Genomic DNA, 22,794 nt, shown 5'->3' on the forward strand with positions numbered 1-22,794 from the left:
TTAATCATCGTAAAGAATACTCAAAATTAAAATGCTAACTAAAGAACTATTTAAAAGCAATATACATACTCTGTGTAAGATGCCATGACTGTGACAGTAAGCAACACCCTTTAGCAGCATCTGCATATAAGATTTAATTTGAGATTCCAACAGAGGATGGTCGGCATCCCTGAGCAAAACTGAGAGATCCGTTGGCATGTATTCAAAAACCAAAACAATGCCGGATCCATGAGGAAAGACATCTAATAACTCAACCACCTGAAAGATTAACAATAAATAGAAAAATATACATAGTGTAACAATAAAGTTCTTGGACTGATGTTATTACAGAAAATCCAACAGTGCCTCACTATGTATGGATGATTGTAAAATTAGTTAGTACATAATTTTATGATGAGGGAGAAAGTTTCAACATGTTTAGTATAGTAACTGGAGAGTATTGTAAGTTTATACATTTTGACATAATCTCAGATGTCATGATCAGATATGAAACAGTGAGTTTCAATTAAATTTTTTATTAATCTCAAAAATCAATCATCAAAATATGAACTATTGAAGATGCTTATGGAGATGTTGCTTTATCAAAAACATTTGAGGAAAGGAATGATTGAATAATGATGAAAGAAGTTGCTGTCCATCCCAAGAATATATAGAATGAGTGAATTTGCAGCTACCAGAAACTACCTATGCAGAAACTATCCATATGATCAAAAAACATTGGGAATGATTCAATAAAATGCAAGATTTCAATTTATTCATGAAAATTTATTTTGTCCCCTTTGAAGTAATCTCCTCCCACTGCAATGCATTTATGCCAACATTTATTCCAAAACATGCTTTAAGGTCATTTTCACAAAACTCCTTCAGGAGTCACAGAAAATTTTATTTTATGGCATTGGCTCAAAACAGTGAGCATGAATCAGAAATTTTAATCAAGGAAATGGGAAAAAAGTCACACTGTACCATATCAGATGAATATAGAGCTTGCAGAACCATATTTGTTGAATTTTTGGCCAAAAATTCACAAACAAGAACATTGTGAACAGGTCAATTATGATGCAAAATCCATAAGTGAAGCAATTCATAGAAAATGATCTGATTTGTGGCAATTTTTGCCACAAATCAGGTCATTTTCTATGAATTGCTTCATGAAGATGATGCAAAAAGCTCAAATATTATTCTTTATTGACAGTTTGGCCAGTCAGAAGGAATTTGTAACAATACCACAACAATTGAAGAATATAGTCAACATAACCTTAAACCTTGATTTTTTGACTGGCTTTGACATGGTGTTTTTGGTCTCGCTTCACCTTTTAAGTATCATTCACTTGATTGTTGAGCTGTTTCAGTGTCAAAAGCACAGATCCATGTTTCATTACTGGTAATGATGTGTTTTAAAACAATTCACCTCCAGAAAGCATTTCCTTGGCTACTCAAATATGTTGTTTTTTGGAAAAAATTCAATGTTTCGAGATGATTCAAGAAGCAATACATCACAAGCACAAGTGCTTTTAAAACTGCTTGACAAGATCCAAATAATACTGGAACATATTCAATAATGTTCCTAATTGTTAAATGATAATGATTGAGCACCAAATTTCTGACTCGAGTGACATATTGTTCATCAGTTTAAGGGATGGTTTACAATTTCTTTGCATTCCTTGAATTTTACCACTCAACTCTTGTTTTTGATAGAATTTCTTCACCAAAGGCTGTTTTCAACATTTCCAACATGTAACATTTCCATTGAAAAATAAAATTTAATGCATATTCTTTGCTCAATTACACTAGACATTTTGAAAAATTTCCAGTGCAACATTCTTTACACTCAAAACAAAGCATTTATGCAAATGAAAATAGACAATGGTGTACAGATTGCTGTTAGATATCAATGTGCTGTGGTGGTATATAACAAGTACAACAGGTCCATCTTCCAAGCTAATTACAAACTCAAAGAACACTGCTCAAATAACCAGGCAGAGAGCCTGGCCATTCTCAGGGCTCTCCATTATATAAAAGACAACCCAAGACTACACGATAAGATAATCAATATATTTAGTGACAGCAAAACAGCACTTGCTCAGTTCAAACGATTATGAACAAGATTGTATATTGTTCAAGAATCCAGCAACCTTCTCAAAACACTACAAAGAAAAGGAACAATGATTTACTTTCACTGGGTTAAGGGGCATTCACGAGTTAGCGGAAATGAGCAGGCAGACCTGGTGGCGAAAAGGGCTGCAAGGTGTAACATGCCCACCTCGCTAAGCACTCTTCTGACAAGCCTCATTAAAACCAAGTTAAACAACACCATAATGCAAATGTGGCAATGCCAGTGGGAATCAGAGGATATGGGCCGACACGCCTTCGAGTTTCTACCGAGTGTTATGGCAGACAAACTAAGAAATTCTACCAGCCCAACTTTACCACCTCACAATTCATAATAGGACATGGAAACTTTTGAACATATCTGAAACGATTTCTTAATAAAGAGGACGCAAAATGCCTCTGCTCTATGGATGAGGACCAAAATGCAAAGCACGTAATTTTCTTGTGTCCAAAATATAAAGTAGAAAGAAGGCTTCTGGCAGGCACCCTGGCTGACGTTGGCTTTCACTGGCATTACCAGATTAAAGATTTCCTTACCAATCATAGGACCCTCCAGACTTTCAAAACATTCATCAGGGCAACAGACATCTTGAAGTACGCTAGGTAAGCGACCCTCCTGGTAACAATCAACTCAGGCTTGTCATTTAGGAAGGTCTGCTCTGGGAGTATGTGTCTCTGGCTGCCCCTAATTTTGTCTGTGTATCACAACATTGCAAGGTAGGCTTGTAATGTTGCACAGGCATAAATTGTGGCACTGTTCTTTGTTTTAAGATGGTTGGTGTCTTAACCACCCTTTGTTCCTTCAGGTCCAGTGGTGTGCTACGAATGTCATTGTCTCTGGTCCCTTTATGGAAGAATTTGTCGCTCGCATTTTTGTACCCTCCAAAGCCATGGAGGTTCTCTCCCCCTTTATAAGGGGATGTATATACACGTTAGTTCGTGTGCAGATCCTTTGACAAGATAGTCGTTAAGGGCCATTTCGCCCAGTTTGGAGCTGTTTTTTGTATAAACGATTGTTTTCTTTTGTTCCCACCAAAGGCATGGGGGATTTGTCTGTCTTTTACCCTAAGGGGTTGTTTACATTCACGCATATGTGTGTTTGCGGATCCTTTGGCAAATTAGCTGTTAGGGCCTTTGCATCCAGTTACTGGCTGTTTTTTGTTCAAATGGTTGTTCTCTTTTGTTCCCTCTCATGGCATGGAGGATTTGTCTATGCCCCCATTCGGGTTGTACATTCGCACGTAATTGTTTGTTGAGCTCCAAGGCAAGTCAGCCATAATGGGGCTCCTACTGCCTTAAAACAGAGGTAGTTATATTATACCTTGTATACCACTGTATTTTGGCTATTTGTACTTTTTTTTTTGTGTTTAATAAATGGCATTCAGCAGGTGCTCTGAGATGTCATATTTCACTCTTTCCTATCTACCTTTCTCTTCTCTTCACTCTTCTCACTTCTACTATAACTCTTCATTCTACTAACTCTATCCTTTTCCAAGGCTATACCTATTGATGGTGGCCTTCTAATCCTTTAGTACAGCAGTCCCCAACCTTTTTATCACCGCAGACCAGTCAACATTTGATAACTTTACTGCGGCCCACTAAGGGGGGACGTTGATTGTTCATATTTTAGATTGATTTAATTTAATAATTTTAATTTAACTGTATTTAAACATGCCTTCAAAATAAAATACAGTTACACCAAAAAATGAATATAATGTGATTTAACATTTTAACTCATTAGAACGCTAAATCAATGAGAACCCTGAGCTTATTTCTTTGCAACGAGACAGTTCCATCTGGGGGTAATAGGAGACAATGACACCCAAAGTGTGTTTCTTATGTCCAATTTATTCCGTTGTTCCGTCGTCTATTAAAAGTTGCACAAATCCGAGACAAATACACCATAGTAAATAAAATGGAAATAATTTAATATTCCTTGGGCAACCCAGTACCATTTGATCCACGGTCCGGGTGTTGGGGACCACTGCTTTAGTAAATGTAAATGTAAATGTTAGATATCAGTGAAAGTCATACCAAACAAAGATAGTGCCCTCTTGCATGCACACAGTTAAAATGAACCATTCCTAATCCTTTTTGATAAGAGAAATATTAATTGTGACTGAATTTTAAGAGTTTAAATGCTCATGTAATTGACTGGGATCAACTGAGAGCACATAAATTAACACTCCTAAACTTTAACAGTCCAGTAGTAAACATTTAATAGAAAACAAACGTTTTTGACCATACTTTCGGTCTTCTTCAGGTTTAAAAAACTCCACTAATTATTAAATAAGTGGAGTTTTTAGATACCTTGTGACCTCTTACCATAACAGAGGATGTGTGCATTACCATCCTTGACTTTGTATCTCTATATTCCTCAATCAAAATACAACTGTGCTTCTGTGTGATTAGGGATATATTACTTAGTGAACCTGGTGCTTAGTGAACGTTTTAGAGCTGGTGCACATTCTATGTCACACTCCTTTTTCCACTTTAACAACAATACTTACTTACAAAAGTGTGGTGTATCTATGGGCAGCCTGCGCTCAGGGGATTTATGCGAGTTGGTGATAAGGCAGCTTGAAGGAAAGATCATACCATAGTGCGTTTCCAACATTCTCATATACAAGAGGTATGTAGATGACATCTTTATTCTATGGAAAATGGAACTGAACATAAACAATTTCATAAGTGCAATGAATGACAATCCTTATGGACTCACCATCAAATTGGATCAGAGCAATACTGCTGCACATTTCCTGGATATCCACCTTCAACTTGATGGCACTAGGGTGGTAACAAAAGTACATTACAAATCATGCTATAGGCCAGCGCTGTCCAACTTATCATAGTCCGCGGGCCATATTTTCTTTATCAAACATTTCGGGGGCCAAGAAGGTTGATAAACCACACGACATTTGCATAGTGCTACAGTTCAGTAAGCACTAATTGGTCAGCGAGTCCGATGTTGACGCTATAAAAAGGCGACAGTTCGACACACCGGATATACGTCACTCTCGTCTAAGTTCGACTTGGGAATTTTTTTGTTCAATAATAAATGTGAATTCTTCTTCCTGGAAAAAATAAGACATTCCCTGAAAATAAGACCTAGCGCATTTTTCAGAGCAAAAATTAATATAAGACACTCTTATTTTCGGGGAAACACGGTAGTAAAATAATTTTAATATTAATAATAATAATTTAGTAACAAATTTATTCATAGTAAAATGTACTCGAGGGCCGTAAAAATTATTTGGCGGGCCGCCAGTTGGACAGCGCTGCTATAGGCCATTGTTCATCCCAGACAACTCTGCGGACCCATACTCCTATAAGATCTTGGCATTCTGTACCCTAACAAAGCAGGCTTTTACACACTACACTAGATCTGAAAACACAGAGGCAGAGTTGAAACGCATTCAGAACATAGCAGTATAGCACTGATACAGCAAGAACCTGATACACAACCTTTCCCGCACATACTCCTCACGAATAGCCGCACGCGACATTTCTAATACACAAGTAGTGACCCACGGAACACACAACATAAATAGCACACAGTCTCGTGCAGTGGTTGAGTACAACCACCACCTCAACTCCGTTTACAAGGAGATTGCCGCCCATACTAATACTAAGATTGCATACAAGAGGCCCAGCACTGAATATGGGCTACTCCACAGTGGCAAAGACAAGATCAATAAAAAGCAAGCACTAGGTGTTTACATGGTTCCTCTCTGGGACAACAGGTTTCAAAGGGAATTAGTTTATATTGGGTCCACAAAATGCTCTTTGAATAAAAGATTGCAGGAACACAAATACGACATCGTTAATAAAAGGCACACCATCGCCCTATCAACGTATGCCACTGAACCCAGCATAAGAGCTGACCTACATGAGGCCAAACTGATCAAACTTTCTCAACGTGTGGAACACCTACAAAACCTGGAGGCACTTGAAATTTACAAAGCCGGTTTATGTACCAATTGCATTAACTCTAATGATGCTGTCAATGTGTCACATGCTTGGAAGTACTGCTATGAAGGAACGAGCAACACCCATACCAGCAATTAGAAGCCACACCCCCATTTGGTGTATTTATATAAGTGTATGTATTACATATACCATTCCATCGCCATGGCAATGCATATGCATAACTGTTTATTCTTTTAAAATCCATTTGTGCTGTTCCATTCTTTGAAAATAATTTCATAATTTTTGTTCTACGCATTCACTTGTTTGAATCTCACTGGTTTTTTAAACCTGAAGAAGACCGAAAGTATGGTCAAAAACGTTTGTTTGCTATTAAATGTTTACTACTGGACTTTTAAGGTTTAGGAGTGTTAATCAACTGAGAGATGTTGAGACTCATGTTAACTCAAGTCTTGGCAAGAGAAAAGTCTGTGCACATTTTGTTCCCCATTTGCTGATGGAAGATGAAAAATATCAGTATGCCGTGTTGTCTCAAGTATTCATCAACCTGGCTGATTCAGACAAAAATTTTTTGAAACTGAGTGTCACAAGAGATGAGACTTAGTGTTCCATGCAGCCATGTTTCAGAGTGTAACATGGTTGAGTCCAAAAAGACCAAAAGCACAGACTCAGAATGTAAAAATCATGTGTCAAAATAATGCTCATTGTTTTTCTCAATTTCAACAGAGCAATTTGCAAAGAACTTGTCCTGTGAGTAGAAAATATTACATTGGTATCTGAACAGGCTTCTGAAGTGCATTCATTAGGTGTAGGATCATACCAAGAAGTCATCTTGATTTCTGCTCCATAACAGTGCTCCAGTGCATTCATCAGCACTGGTCACACAGTTTTCACCAAAAAAAAAGTATTGTTGTGCTTCTACTTACTTCTTACTTGCTCAGGCAGACATTTTCCAATTTCCTAAGCTAAAATTAAAATCAAAAGGAGTATTTTTAATGATGTGCCATCATTCAAAACAGTGCAACAGAGGAACTGAAGACTATTCTGAGAAAAGACTTCTCAGCAAGCCTTATATCATGATATAGTTGTTGCAAAGCAGGCAAAGATAACAAAGATTATGTCTAAGGGCAACTATACAAAAATTTGTTTCTGTTACTAAAATAAAATCAGTTCAGGTACTTTATTGTCGCACTTTGTGTGTATTTATTAAAAGTTTAGAATCATTCAACTTACATTCTCATGTTGAATTTGTTGAAGAGTCTTGATTTCTCTATAAAGATATTTTTTTTAATCAAAACTGACGATCAAGAATCTCAGTAGAAGTTACTTCTGGGCAATTTGTATCTATATGTACATACAAATTGCCTAAAAGTAACTTCTACTAGAATTTCTATCTGTATTTAATGTTATATAATGTATAAAAATGTATTAACCTTATCACAACACACGAAATTCCATTTTCCAGTTTTTTAAATGGAACTACCTTCAATGCAACCACGGAACCATTAGCAATATGTCGGGCTTTCATAACAACACCGTGAGCTCCTTCACCGATACGACCCAACACGTTATAGCCGTTCATGAACGTTTACTACACGTGCTAAAAAAAAAAAAAACACGCTCCTAACATTAAACAAACTACTAAGCGCCACCTAACATGTTTAGTAGAACGTATTAATTAAAAAATTAATTTAAATTGAAATAAATTGTTTTAGTAATAAATCTTTTAAAAGAAATGTTTCTTTTAAGATAATTTGTTTAAATATAAGTCATTCTTTTCAACTGTTTATGGTGTATCTAACATAATTTTTTTTAATCTTTCTTCCACTTGTAGGGACTTGGAGAACCTTTTATTAAGCAAGCCCATTATAAGTTCGAGTAGGCCCACAATGGGGCAGCCGGGTGGTGAAGGATGAGACCTGGTATATTCGAATGGACCGGTGGCGTGCCGTGACATTTGATGATAGGGAAGCTGTGTTTCTATAAGAAGCCGACTTCCAGGGGCAATCAGTTAATTCTTTGAATGTATTTTTAATAGATTATTTATCTGACGTACTTAATAAATAAACAAGTTCAATATAATTACCTCTGTTATTAGATCCAATATATTCCATATGCCCTCTAAATGCCAATTCTTGCTTCGATAAAAACATATAACATCTATTTATTTAGATATAATATATCTATTAACCGTAACTATCTCGTTATAATTTTCAATATTTATTTTATATTATTTACTAATGTTAAATTCTATTCCGCTTCGATTTCCAAATTGCTTCAAATACGAAAGAATCTACGATTTTTCGTGTCTTTTGCCAGATAAATTGTCAAAGCCATTCTTATTCCACACACTAATTTCACTTGAAAATAGTAGGCCAGCCAACAATTTTTGCATTTTTATGCATTTACAGAGCCATTTTATCGTGAAAATGTCGAACAAATTTTTTTATTGAAGCGTTTATATTTAACTTAGGCATTGGCCTTTCTCTTTTAATAATGTTTTCTTTTTCATTATACGATCTTGAGCCAAAACTTTTTTAAAATAAATCTTCAATATCGCAATTACATTCCGAATCGCTAGCCACGATATAAAAACTAAAATTAAAAATAAAATTTTAAAAACTTACTCGGAAATAAAATGTGTGGTGGATATACATACCTGGTACAAAACATTCTTCAATTGTACGAATATACTTTGAAAGAAAATTATAATTAAATATAGCTTTGTAATGAAACGTACATAAAAATAACATAAAATATTCTTTACTCTTTAAATCTTAACCACTTAGTCAAATAGCTCCCTACGAGTGGAATCGGAGACGGTCCTGCTAGGTGTGCGGTGTGTACATGCACGCGGGCTGCCAAATCCCGAGGGTGCTCATACCGGTCAATGTCAAATGCCTGTTTATTCGCATCACTAATATACCTCAAAGGACGCGACAGGGTTGTTGTAGATTTTAAACGTTTCTCACCATAGCCGTAAAAATCTAAATATATTAAACTTAATAGACTGTCTGTTGTTTGTTTTCTAACTAATTCGTTTTAGGACCAGGTGTTGTCCGCGGAAATTTCCAAAATTTACAACTTTTCGGTCATTCTCGTTGAACTGGAAAAATTTCTGTCTTTGTAATAAAGACAGAAATTTAATATTTCTAATCTAATATTTCGAACAAATCAGTTCCCACTGTACTCGGCTATAGATTGGTTCGGTTAGGCTTTTGTTTAAGTAAAATTTCGGCTCTTTCATCAGGATTTTGTTTACGTCCCCAATTCCCTAATCGCTTAATTATTTAACTACTTCTTAAGTAGAAATAAGTCGAAACCGGTTACTTTGTACTCAAATATTTGTAGTCTCGGGAAAAAAGTGGAAAGACAAACTTTTATGACAAACGGATACATAAATCGTAAATTTAAGGAAAATAAATTCTAGAGCTATTTCTATACTTCGTGCATCTCTCTCATTTATTAAATTTAGTTGTAAATTATGCTACCAAAGTAACAGTTAATTTTTTAACATTATACAAGAATCGTACACGTTTTTTTCTACATCCCCTTAAAGATGGGACATACGAAATCGTAATATCGCCGGTTTAACATTGAAATCCGTGAGTAATATAAAATCGGAGAGCGGAATAAAAATATCAAATATTTTAACGGATTTTTTTAAACTCCCGTCAACTATACAGAAAACTATCATAAAAACATACAGGTAAATTCTTATCGGTTGAGTTAAGTTATAAATCTACTCGCGATTCGCGTAAACGGGCGAGGGAGGCCAAATATCTAGCGGGCGGGCGGCTAACAGCCCGGAACCGGTCCCGGATAGAATTGGATGCTGTATACGAGTAGCAGCCACCCAAGGTCGTAGGCTTCCACCGGCTAAACCGGGTGAGGTTGGTGCTCTGTAAAGCGCATGCGCGAATCTGGCTTTTTGGATGCTGACAATACAGCGTTTCCACTTCGCTACTCCGTCACTAATATTCGAATAGCGATCTTATCTTTTTTTTTCACGTGTGGTATAGAAATTTGTAATAAGATACATAATGCAGATATAATAAAATATTGTGCGATTATTTTCATATAATTAAAATTAATATGTATTTATTTTTTAGAAAATACAAGGGAAGCGGCGCATCCACCGTTTCTAATGACGGCACGCCACTGGGAAGGACAACCCCGGAAAAATTCCTCCGTATTCGATCCCGGGTTCGCAAAGCAACAGACTGTCACCTTAGCCGCTCGGCCATCCGACCGTCTATAATGTTATAACATGAAATTCTAGCTAAAAAGTCAATAAATCAACTAAATACCGCGTTACAAAATCAACAAATTAACTATAATTATGTCATATAACATAGTTATTAAGAGTTTGTTCATTTTACAAGTCGATGTTATATAAGGATTATATATGAGCAACCGTGTAGAATACCGATTCGCATCGCCACAGGCATAAAATACGCCTGAGGCGACTAAGGTTATTTTAAAATCTTATAACACGTTAGCCAATTAACAGACTGGATTGAAATGCAAGAGGGAGATTTTAAATATTCAGTCTCAAGTAAATCCTAAGATATCATTGAGAAAATGGACAAGAATGTTCTTATTTTTTTCAGAACCAATAGAGTCTATAGTTGGATAGTCAAATCAATGACGACACTACCTACCGATCTGGGTTCGAATTTGGATCGGCTCGGGCATTTTCTTGAGTAAGGTTGGCCGGATATGTCGAATTCTCTTTCCGATTACCCACTCCATTATGGGCCTAGTCAAAATTTCAATGAAAATGATAGAAGGCCCTCTTTGTACTCGCAGGATCAAAAGAATTTCAAATATACTGTATATATATTATAATAGTATTTTTAAAAGAGAATTTAGTGCCGCCTAGAATTTTTTATTGATTATTAACATAAATATTTATCTCGTTATTTAATGTTTTCATTTTAAGATTCTGAGAGACAAGGAAGAAAAGAGGAATTCGTCCCGAAAGTAGAATCGAACTCGGACTCTCCTGAAAAAATATGACACGCTTCGATACCACCACGTCAATTGTTACATTGTTTTAAAAAATCTGCATCAGTTATTGATAGATACGAATTTCGATATGAAAACCAGTTGATATAATGTCTGATTGTTGTTTCATGATTATTCTATAAGTTATCAATATTACACGATTATTTTATAAGTTACAATAATCTATATCATAAATACAAATATTATTGTTTTGTCTTGATGTCAAGTAGGCTTAATTCTTAAAATACAACATGGACTCGATACCAGATAGTATCAAAACTGGTTTTAAAGTAGCGTAATTTTATATTATTCTCTGTTATCACGCACAGGAAATTCATCAAGACTTTGCGTGCTCGAAATTTTCTATCTCTTGATACTTAGTTAAATTTATCATAAGTATTCTTATAAATATAAACATGACAGTGCCAAAACATGAAAACAAATTTTTTTTCGTTTATTCTAGCAAAATAATTCGTGTCCAAAATTCCTGGAATTCGGAGCAAAGCATGAATTCTAAATGAAATGCTGTAATTACTGTGTACGTTCTGCTTCAACATCGTTGCAAGTTTTAGGCCTTCCGGCCAACAATTAAGGAAATCAATAATTATTAATGATTTTAAATGGCATACATGAAAATAATCTCTGTGATGTCTGTTGGTCACGTTTTACGTTTCATTATCGTAGGAAGAGCATGGACAAATGAGTTTGATTTGCACGTAAGAAGGAATCGGATGTAATAATATATATAAATTTAATGTATTTTAAAGCAAAATTATCGGAAATATGATGCCAGTTTGATATAAAATGGAATCATATTTCCGATACAATACATACAATACATAAAAAACTATTCATTAAGCTGTTAATGAATAGCTTTGTATGCAAATAAGCTTAAGATGAATCTACGTTTTATTGATTTCGCTTGTAATTTTGAGATTTTATATGTATCTGAATGGTAAGATTGTGTTAAATTTTTCTACAGATGAACTGAAAATTTACTTTTAAGATAGGGCCAAATTTATACAAACTAAACAAGCTTCAGCTCATTGGATGATACAGTTTAGAATCTATAGTATATTTTATTTTTATCAAACTGATGAACTTGGGGTTTGTTTTGGAGGGACTTAATAGTATTAAAAGTTAACGTTTTAGCTAATTTTAGGTCTTCAGGTCACGGGACTAGGCAAGTGCCTCGTTTGCCTAAACCCCTAGGGCCTCAAGCTTTTAAATTTATTATTATTTGATGTAGGAAAGGGCTTCTTACACGTTATAGATTAGAGAGATTTAAGGAACTTAAGCTGGTGTTTTATATCTAACTACTCCAAAAATACCTTATTAAATTATGCAAATTTATGGTAAACAGTGGGTGCTCCACATGGAGCCACTCAAAAAATAAAAAATAAGAAAAATTTAGTATTTTTACACAATAAAAATTATCAAATTGTATTGATATGTTAATAAATTTATTAGGATATTCTAAAAATACTTTAAGCATTAAAATATAAATATTTAGGCATATCTTTTACGAATTTTTTCGGGTCGTTGAACATATTCGAATAGCGATCTTATCTTTTTTTTTCACGTGTAGTATAGAAATTTGTAATAAGATACATAATGCAGATATAATAAAATATTGTGCGATTATTTTCATATAATTAAAATTAATATGTATTTATTTTTTAGAAAATACAAGGGAAGCGGCGCATCCACAGCTTCTAAAATGCGTGTGAATACGACCGATGCGTACAAGCGCAATAACAGTTATTCCGGTGATCTGTTCTTTTGTACGAAGACTTGTAAGGGGGAATCAATTATCTGAATAATTGATTCCCCCTTATTTGCAGCTCCGCATTTCACAGAAAGACACGAGAATTATTTATTCAACATCCCACTTTCATCAACATTTTCATACCACTTACTCTTTTCTTCTGGCCTTTTGTCTCTTCCCTCTTAACACGCAATATCTTCTCATTCGTTCGGTTTCCTCCTTCAAAAACCATCCCCATTTTATTACCTGTTCACTCTCCTCACAGGACGTCGCCAAAGTTCTGAATCTGCAACTTCCGTTCAATGTTTTTTTTTTTAAACTTTTTTCGCCCTGTGGACACTAAGAGAGCCTCTTTTAGCAAGCCCATTATGGGTTCGGCCAGGGTGACAATGAGGCAGTCGGGTGGACCCGTATGGATTTGATCCCGAGTCCCCCAGAACTATAGGCTGCCACCTTCAATGGTCTACCGAAGATCGTAACGTTTAATGATTTATTATGGAAACGGTTAAATTACATTCCGAAGTGGATTAAAAGATAAAAAGAAATTATGAACTTGTTAACGCTTTACAATACTGGCATTTTCTTAGAAATCAATACAAACATTTGATAAAATCCGATGGTAGTTAGGAACACGATTATTATCTGTCGAATTATCGAACGAAAGTTAAGCACCGTTTTATCTAGGACACCTTGGAGAAGAGTTTCCCTCCAAAGGTTAGAAATTCCTCCAATAAAACAATCCAAGCAAGCATTCATAAAATTAACGAACTCATGTTTACGAGTACAGAATGTCCTGCAAAGCGGAGGCTTCAGAAATTGTGCCGTAGAGTGTTCAGGTCTTTTAGGAAACTAATGTTATACTGTTTACAAAACAATTAAAAATTTTTCCTTGTAGATGACCTCTGTCCTCTCTCCCCCGTTTAAGCCAAATCCCCCAGACCTTGGAATCTAGATAAAATGGTGAAGTTAAATATAATCTAAAACCTTTCAACAGATAACGTCGACATATTTGCTATTCTATTAATTATTTTAATCGAACCGCAACCACTTTCTCTCAAATTTTAAAAGTTTCCAGAGAAAGAACCTGTCTGAAGCGAAATAAGTTAAATTACGATATGCATTAACAAGGTAGTATTTGATTACATAATAGGAAACACGTTAAACACATGCTACTGTAAATCCCACGTTAGGATTTATAATACAAGAATATCGAATAAAACCTGAAATGTTTTAAAAATGAATTTATCAAAATTAAATACCAAANAATTTCTTTTAAAATATTTTAAATTTAGAAATTTTCTATGGATGTTTTTTGCTCTTTTTTCTGTTAAAAATATTCAAGTTTTAATATTAATTGTAATTTATTTATGTTAATTATTTATTTCTTTATTTACTTTTATGATATTTAATAACTTTTTATCGAAATTTTAAATTAAAAAAATATTTTTAAAAAATTAAAACAACTTAAATTGCAATTGAATTACGTCATTCCAGGCCAGTTACGTCATTATTTTCCAGAATATTCTATATATTTTGCGCACGGTATGCTAGATACTAAATTAACAATCATTGGTCGACAATCAGCCAATTACGCTTTGTCGACGCTTCCATTGACCGACGCTCCACCAATGGCAAATGTTTGCGGTCTAACGGATTTGCACACGGTTCCTAAGGTAGCGCGTGCTGAAATGATGTCACGGGGGGAATAAAAAGAGCGTTATTTTCTCCTCCAATCAAGATTTCCTCATTGGCGATAAAGGCGGAGAACTACCAAAGATGGAAAAAGGTAAGTGTATTTTATTTGTAATTGTTATTAACTTTCCTATGCTGCATTCTATATAATGGTAATTTTCACTTTAATGCTCTAACTTGCGTCTAAAAAACGCACCGGTACACCGGTACTAAGTAATTTGGTGGTATATTATACATATACCATAACTATGGTAATTATGATATTTCTAGAATATACTAAAATATATCTGCATCTAAAAATTATGGCACAGTAGTTATACAACTTCTGGTATTATAATCTACATTTAAAAGTTATGGTTCACCTTAATCTAACAAATTATGGTACTTATACTTCTGGTATAATTACTACAGCCATGATTATTATACCATGGTACTGTATGTACCATAAATATGTGGTCATATTCTAACCTACATTATGGTAACATTCACATATCCACAGGTACAGTACCATAGTTGAGGTTTAGCCGAATGGTGAGGTGATGAAGGTTTAGGTGAATGTCACACTCCACACGGGTGTAACATTCGCCACATTTACAGTTACCATAAGTAAAATATAGGTGTAGGGTAGAGTAGACTGTAGTAATGACCATATCTATGGTAATTTTTTAAATACAAGATTAAGAGAAGGGAAGCTTACCCAAAATTTCGTGCTCAGAATGATTAAAAACATATACAACTGTACTGTACTGTACTTCCCTAGTCAAATTTTATGGAAAAAAAAAAAAATTGATTTTTCCTCCTCATCCTCCTGACCACGTGCCTCCCTAGAGGGATGCACTCAACTCCGAGAAGCACCAGTGTAGAATTTCCAAGTTATTATTATTATCATTATTATTATTATTATTAGTTTTTATTTTTAAAGCTAAAAATATAAAATGAAGTAACGATGTAACCATATATTCTACATTAAAATACTCCATTTTCTATTCTTCTACGTTCGATGCTGACGTCACTGATACTGACCGATAATGGTTTATCAGCAATGTTACCCTCTTATCTGCCTATTTTTTTTTTATTATAATTAAAATTGTGATTCATTGAACATTAATTCAATTTTCTTACACGAAGTTTTGCTGCAAACATTCTTCATCCCTCTTCTAAGATCGATGGCTTCTATGGAAAAATTAAATTATTAGAAATCGATGGATTTATATATATAAAACATTTTCTAGAATCAAGAATATATATATATATTTTATAAAATATTTTTTCGAATGAAATTTTTTTAAAATGAAGCACGTATTTATATATTTTAACTTCTATTTTTAGATTTACGTCGTTCTGAAGTTTGCTTGTGTGAAAGGTGCATATGCTGTAAGTCGTTGAAACGTACGGAAGTCGCATGCAAGGACTGTAGATGTAAAGCTTCCAAATGTGGTGGGGGCGAAGGTAAAGGCTGCCAGTCTTTAAAATGCAAGTGTGAAGACTTCAAGTGTTGCCAAGCTTCATCGTGCGGAGGGCCCACATGCAAGAGTGAAGACTGCAAGTGCTGCCAAGCCTCGACGTGCGAAAGGCCCGAATGCAAATGTGAATATTGCAAGTGCTGCCAAGTCTAGATACGAAGGACCCAAACACAAATGTCGTGCTACAGAATGTATTAAAAGTTGACATTAAAATATTACACATCTATTTACGAATATCAGTATAAATGACAAAAAAAAATATAGTCATAAACATTTAAGAATATTATAACATTCAAAGGAATGCCTTTATCAACTAATGAAAAATATTTATTTTTGGGAATATTTTAATGATAAATATCGTATAATTACGTTATTATTTAAACAAATATTAATTATACCATAATTTGTATAAAGATAACAACTGAAAATAGTCATGTAACCTGTTAATTCTTTAATAAATGACACATTTACGTAAAATCGTTTCAAAATATGGCTTCCTACCCTTCTGTACACTCGATGTAGGTTCGTCATGTGAACATTTCCATTATGCTTCAAAACAAGTGATTCTTTGTATTCTACGTATGAAAATTGATGCGATATGAGTTCAAATCCTATACTATGGGTTACACAAACCATATTTCAGGGGGAGAATATAGTACAGAACGTCTTTATAATTATGTTTTATATATTTTAACCTCGTTATCACCTCCTCCTAGTTAAATCGATTTAACACATCAAGCCGTAAACATTTTATAGATTTTTAACTTGTCTTTTAAAATCCTACATTTTTTTTACCGTTTAAATTAATTTAATTGAAAATTTTGTATTTCTCTTATATAAACACTAGAAAAAAATCAATTTATATACACCAGACATTACTAAGTAAATAAGAGGAACACTAGAAGTTTCGTGTGTATAATTGTTACAAGTGTCCATAAAACACTAGATTACATGTAAATTTAGCCCGTACACACAGAAATTTACACATTGACACTGGAAATATCTGTATACACTAAATAAAAATCGTGCGTTAAATGCAAAAATACTAAAAATATCTCCACGTATTTAAATTTTAATAATTGTTACAGGTATACATACAACATCGGATTGTACTCTACGTAAACACAAAAATTTGCATAGTAACACCAGACGTGGGTTGTTTATTAAATAAAATGCGTGTGTTTATGATAGTGTTAAACACGTAAACACAGGAAAGAAGAGTATGTGTATATATGATAAATCTAGATATTAACACTAGAGATATTAAAAATGTAGAATAAAAAAAAACGCAAAGACTAATAAAATTACACATGTAGAACATTAGAAAATCTCGAATATAGATACACAAACAAGAAAAAAAAAAAAAAATGTAGAAAAACACTAGAAGAGGCGCGTGCATAAGTTGAGAAGAATCCATCAAGCGTGCAATCTCTAGGCGAACAAAATGAATAAACACTATAAATATTAATCTGTTTAATTTCGTTAAGAATTAATGTGTTTTATGACGTTCTGTTTAATGTAAAGCCTTTATCACATTTAATTAAGCAATAATTTAGTAGATTACACATAAAACACAAAAAAATTATATCATAAAATTCGTCTTCAATCCTTCTAAATCAAAATTCATTCATTAGCCATTCGATCATTTCTCCTCTTATCGATCTTCGAAACGACTTCATACATAAAGCAGCATTCATAATATTAATTTCAAATCTATCGGGGGTGCGCATTATACATTAAAAACAAAAAAAGGATCAATAAAAATTATTCATACTTATTCTCTATTTTATTATTATTATTATTTTATTTTATTTTTTTTTTAAGAACACAGAATTGAATTTTGTAGAGAGTTAATCAACAAGGTATAGTATTTATTTAGGCACAATTTAAAAATTAAATTAGCAATTAGTCATAAATAAATAAAGCAAATCTTCAATTCTAAATGCCAGCATAATAAATAAATAAAACGCGCGCGCGCGTGTGTGTGTGTTAGTGTGTTGTGTTGCTTTTAATGTAAATAAAATATTCAGGATGATCTCCATGATTTGCATTTGTTAAATTTTACAAAAAACACAAGACTAATAATAATGGAAGGCTTTTATTTTTTTTCCATAATACAAAACGAATCTTGATATCATAAATGAATAAACAGCTCGGTTATAACTCAAAGCAGAAACATGTGTTACTATAGCAACAATAGCCCCACTGCCTTTGTAACAATTGTCAATAGTTGAAAAATTTAAGGAGCTTTTTAAATTCTTTATAATTAAATTTTTTCCTTCTACATTCCTCGTGTTTAAAATTAAAAATAATAATAATAAAAAATGAATAAATGAAATTAGTAGAAAGGATGTTTTATGATTTAGCTAATACAAGGATTCGACAGTTTGAATTTTTAATATTATTTGTTAAGCCAACAAAACTCGTGACTCGTCTGTATGTCGATCATCTCATAATGACAACAATATCCTCATATTTGTTTACTTAATTAATAATGTAAGTTCTAAAATATAATTTTCATTTTTTTTATTGGGTGAGCTTGTATTTTGTTTTTTCCTGGATTAATTCCAATATAAGTTGGCGGATTCTCGAGGGACCGCGGATAGAAATTGGTTTTCTTTTTTATTCTCGAATATATCAAACATTATACATTTTTATAAGGCTCGATGGAGACTCGTTTCTACATTCAAACCTTATAATTTTTAAAGGTTTTGTGAGTTTAACACGAATATTCTTATAAGAATTCCTTGTTTACGATAATTATGTAAGGTTTATAGTGTTTAAATATAGAAAAGTATGAAAAAATATGTATTTTTCGATTAAATTTTGTAATTTTTAGTGATTTTTTAGTTCAAAATACAGAAATCCGCTCTATTTTTTTTTCTCTATGTAAGTCGAAGAATTGACTTGCTTATTTAACCCGTATCTCTCGGTAAAATTAAAATTATATTTTAATATTCAAATCGCAAAACTCTTCCGATAATTCTATATTCGTATCTCAAAGCTCCGCCCAATATTGTTACGTCTTATAATGCAATCGCATTATAAGACCAATCGCATACTTCGAAATTCAAATCTCGAAACATTCCAGATAATTTCGTATTCATATTTCAAAGCTCCGCCCTATATTTCTCTATAAGCGACGAATTATCATAAGACTCCGCCCAATATTGTTACGTTTTATAACTCAAATCGCCAATCACATACTTTGAATTTCAAATCGCTTAACATTTAGGTAATTACGTATTCATATTTTAAAGCTCCACCTATAAGTGAAGAATTGTCACTAGACTCCGCCCGATATTGTTACGTTTTATGAAGAAAAACGCCAATCACATACTTCGAAATTTAAATCTCGAAACATTCTAGTAATTTCGTATTCATATTTCAAAGCTTCGCCCAATATTTCCTCGTTTATAACGCGAAGGACCGCCTAAACGCATACGTTCATTACAGAAAATGTTACGTTAATATTCGTAACTGTTACGCTTCCGTCCGACACTTTTTTCTTTTTCATTCGCTAGCACGAGACGATCTCGACACGTTGTAAGGTACCTTTTTTCTTTTTCAAAGGGGGGACACCCGCAAACCCACGTCAAAAGGGAGGGTGAAAAGACGGTTCCTCTCTAACAATTCACGAAGGTGGAGTGGGAGGATTTTTCCACCTGACGCATTGTTGTTTCGGCATTTTACAAGAGGCATCAACAAAATCCAGAATTTTGAAATTGTCAATATGGTAGAAGGATCGACGAGTAAAGACAGTTCGCGTGTATTGTTAAAAATGCATTTGCACACACGAAAAGCCAGTGTTCTTTAGCATACACGAATGTTTTCGGGCGAGGAAACTTCCGAATTCATTTAAATTAAAATGTTTTAATATAAAACTAGATGCACGGGGAGGATATTAAATGCTCCACAGTTTAATTAAACACATTTATCAATTCATCTTTAATTAACGGGTTCGTGTTTTAAAAACGTTATAAAGGCGAAACAGTGGAAAATTCTCCACCTTCTTTTTCACAGCCACCTCCTTGCATACCTCTAGGACACGAATTTGGTCGGAGGGGGCGCCAATGAGCCTATACCCCGAAGCACAAACAATCCTTTCTGCTAAACAAGGGCGAATACATAAATTCAATTCTTCCCCTCCTCACAAAAAAAAACCCAACGAGCATGCTTAAGAGTACAAAAGGAGGAAGTGTGAGAGCCTAGGGAAGTCCCTAATAATTATATATGTCTCTAGGTATAACGGTAGTCACGCTCCTTCGCGCGGTAGTGGAGCGTGACGTCACACCCGTTTGGGATTCCAACTTTTCTGCACCTTTACGAGTTCATCAGAGCTTGTTCGGAATTCCCATTTGAATTTTAAATTTCGTTTCTCGGACGGAATGACGTCGGCTCTCGAATCTCGTAAGAATTCCCTCGGCCGAACTCGAACCCACAAATTTAAAAAATTTGTGACGTAACGGCAGGCGAGTGTTTCGGCTAACGAAAACCAACGTAACAAACAAAAGTTCCACCTTCCGGTTACGATCGTCGTACGTAACGCACGCTTTACCGTTTTACGACGTTAATTAAACAAAGTTAATTAATTACTTAATAACAGCTTCTGTCGTTGGATGTTTTCCGAGTATGAAATATCGATTACGTTAACGGCACGGAAATTTCCCTAAAAATAAAAAAAAAGCGTCGGGAACGGAGTAGAAACGAGATGGAAATCATCGTCGGTAGCGCGCTTCGTAGGGAATTATTAACATTTAATAAAACCATTTTCCCTAAACGGGGGGGAAAATTTCTCCGTTATGTGGGGGATAATTCCCTGCCCGTTACGTAACGCCTGCCGGTTAGTGCGGCATCGTTCCGCCAGATGGCACGAGCGTTGGCAGGAGACAAAAGAAGGAATTTGACACCCGAACCGACCAATCGGATGGCAGAGAAAGCTTAACCGCGGGTACTGGATTTGCCGACTCGAAAGATTTGAATTTAATAACCGATTTAGTAACGTTTACAGAAGTAATGTCGGTTTATCTATAAGTTATTTAATCAAATATGAATTGATTGATCGGAATTGGCCAGTAGATCCGGACATTGGAGAAAAGCGCGTGAGCGAGAGCGCGTGCGATTGCCGTCGTTTGGTGTTCAAAACAACATGGCCGACGGAGCGAAGATCGTCTGACGGGAAACATCGAACCTACCCGACGACTTAACGAGTTAACGGTAAGTTAAAACGTCATCTCCCATCGATATTTAATCATTCGAAACACTTATAAATCCCGGTTACGTGTTTAAACCAGCCTTTACGGCTGTTACGTAACGCATTTTAGGCTTAAGAGGGTTCCCGCGTCTCCGTCCCGTTCGTCTGTTTTTTTTTTTTCTCTCTTCCTCTCCCCCGTCGTCTGGACCCTCTCCGATTCGAGACGCTGTTTTATTATTATTATTTTACTTATTGATTTTTATTATTAAACATCGCGGGGATGGCCATTTTTAATCGCCCTCCGCGCTCTTAACCGACGCTAATTTTTCGACTGGTGCTCGAAATATGGAAAGCCATCGATCGAAATTTCGCCATAGAACAGATACTATCTCAAAAATTCTAAATCGCTCCTCTCCGACGTGCACGGCATCGCCGCTTCCTTCACGTTGACAATGTGCTCGTGCCACCCCCGAAAACATTGTGAACGTGTCGTACGTCACCCCCTCCACTCGGCCGAACACCGAAAATTCCAGGCCTAAACATGCCCGATTATATATAAATTGGTTAAAAAACACAACACGCAAATTCCGCATCCGTCAGGTAATTTGTCGACGAAGACGGTGACAAAAAGCCCCCGAAAATCTACTCGAAAAGTGATAAGAACTGGATGATAGGATGGATGATGATGTATGTAATTTGGGATTTGGATGAGGGTTTGTTGGTGAAGATGAGATTCTTTTTTGAAAAATATATCTTTGGTGTTTGATTACTTGGTGTTAAAAATGGAGTATTTTTGAAGGTAAACTGATTTTTTAAGTGGTTTTAGAATGGGAGGAAGACCTGTAAAATTAATCGTTTGGTGAGTGATTGCTGGTGAAATGATGATAAAATTTAAGTATTGTTTGATCATTTGGTAATATGATAAATATGATATATATATAATATGTAAACAAAATTTCAATTGTTGTTTTTGTTGATGAGTGTAATTCCAGAGTAGAAAGAGAAAATTAATTGAGAAGAATGATGATTTTTTTTACATATTATTATTTTTACACACTCGTGTATTAGTAAAACAGAAAGGTTTAAGAAATAAGCTTCGTTGATGAGTACATTTTCCAATTAGAAAAGGAAGTAGAAGGATAATTTGGAAGAAGTCGGGCGCTCTTTTTCGAACAATTTATTTATCATCATCATCATCCTGAAAGAACGAATAACAAAACAGTTTGTTTTTGCCGGTGAACGGTATATTTTTAATGTTTGGAGAGGGATCCAGTCGGAGAAAAACAAACGAAATCTTAAAAATTTAAATTGATACCGGAATTGTAATGATGTAGGTTTGGGGAGGATTGCACTCTGCAGAAAGCAATGGTCTTAAAAATTTAATGCTTATTGGTCGAGGGAGTGATATCGGAGGAGGGAAAAGATTTCACGAAATTTTAAATCTTCGATCGCTGATGGAAATAGATAAAATCACTCAAAAAAGTTAAAATTTTCGTACGGCGAATCCTATCAGTCAGATTAATTAAAATTAATATATAAATACGAGATTTAAATGGTAAAATGTTTATACAAATCTTGAGGTTAGCGGGAGAAGAACGAGTTTGATAAAAAGAAATTTGTAAACCCATTTT

General features: G+C 34.5%; 3 protein-coding genes across 3 annotated transcripts in view; 2 read left to right on the forward strand and 1 right to left on the reverse strand.

The window, feature by feature from the left end:
- On the reverse strand, nucleotides 1-7,618 carry LOC111623987 (cyclin-dependent kinase 20-like). Its single transcript, XM_023366753.1, has 2 exons — nucleotides 7,520-7,618; nucleotides 1-258 (listed from the first exon to the last, which is right to left on the reverse strand). Exons 1-2 carry the CDS (start codon nucleotides 7,616-7,618, stop codon nucleotides 1-3), a joined length of 357 nt encoding a protein of 118 aa, XP_023222521.1.
- A 6,673-nt stretch (nucleotides 7,619-14,291) lies between these two features.
- Nucleotides 14,292-16,146, forward strand: LOC111623985 (keratin-associated protein 5-5-like). The gene is made up of 2 exons (XM_023366752.1): nucleotides 14,292-14,600; nucleotides 15,836-16,146. Exons 1-2 carry the CDS (start codon nucleotides 14,591-14,593, stop codon nucleotides 16,120-16,122), a joined length of 297 nt encoding a protein of 98 aa, XP_023222520.1. The 5' UTR covers nucleotides 14,292-14,590; the 3' UTR covers nucleotides 16,123-16,146.
- A 4,719-nt stretch (nucleotides 16,147-20,865) lies between these two features.
- Nucleotides 20,866-22,794, forward strand: part of LOC111623971 (kinesin-related protein 9-like) — a 100,848-nt gene continuing 98,919 nt past the window's right edge. The window contains exon 1 of the mRNA XM_023366713.1: nucleotides 20,866-21,186. The gene's annotated coding sequence lies outside the window, so the exon portion shown is untranslated. The remainder of the gene's footprint in view (nucleotides 21,187-22,794) is intronic.

The sequence above is a fragment of the Centruroides sculpturatus genome, unplaced genomic scaffold, assembly GCF_000671375.1.
Source record: "Centruroides sculpturatus isolate CEXI.00-Female unplaced genomic scaffold, Cexi_2.0 scaffold382, whole genome shotgun sequence".
In the NCBI taxonomy this organism is placed as follows: domain Eukaryota; kingdom Metazoa; phylum Arthropoda; class Arachnida; order Scorpiones; family Buthidae; genus Centruroides; species Centruroides sculpturatus.

Coding starts and splice junctions, on each gene's coding strand:
- LOC111623987 (XM_023366753.1), bottom strand. CDS start 7,618: ATGAACGGCTATAACGTGTTGGGTCGTATCGGTGAAGGAGCTCACGGT. Junction 259..7,519: donor GTTCCGTGGTTGCATTGAAG/GTAGTTCCATTT, acceptor TTAATCTTTCAG/GTGGTTGAGTTATTAGATGT.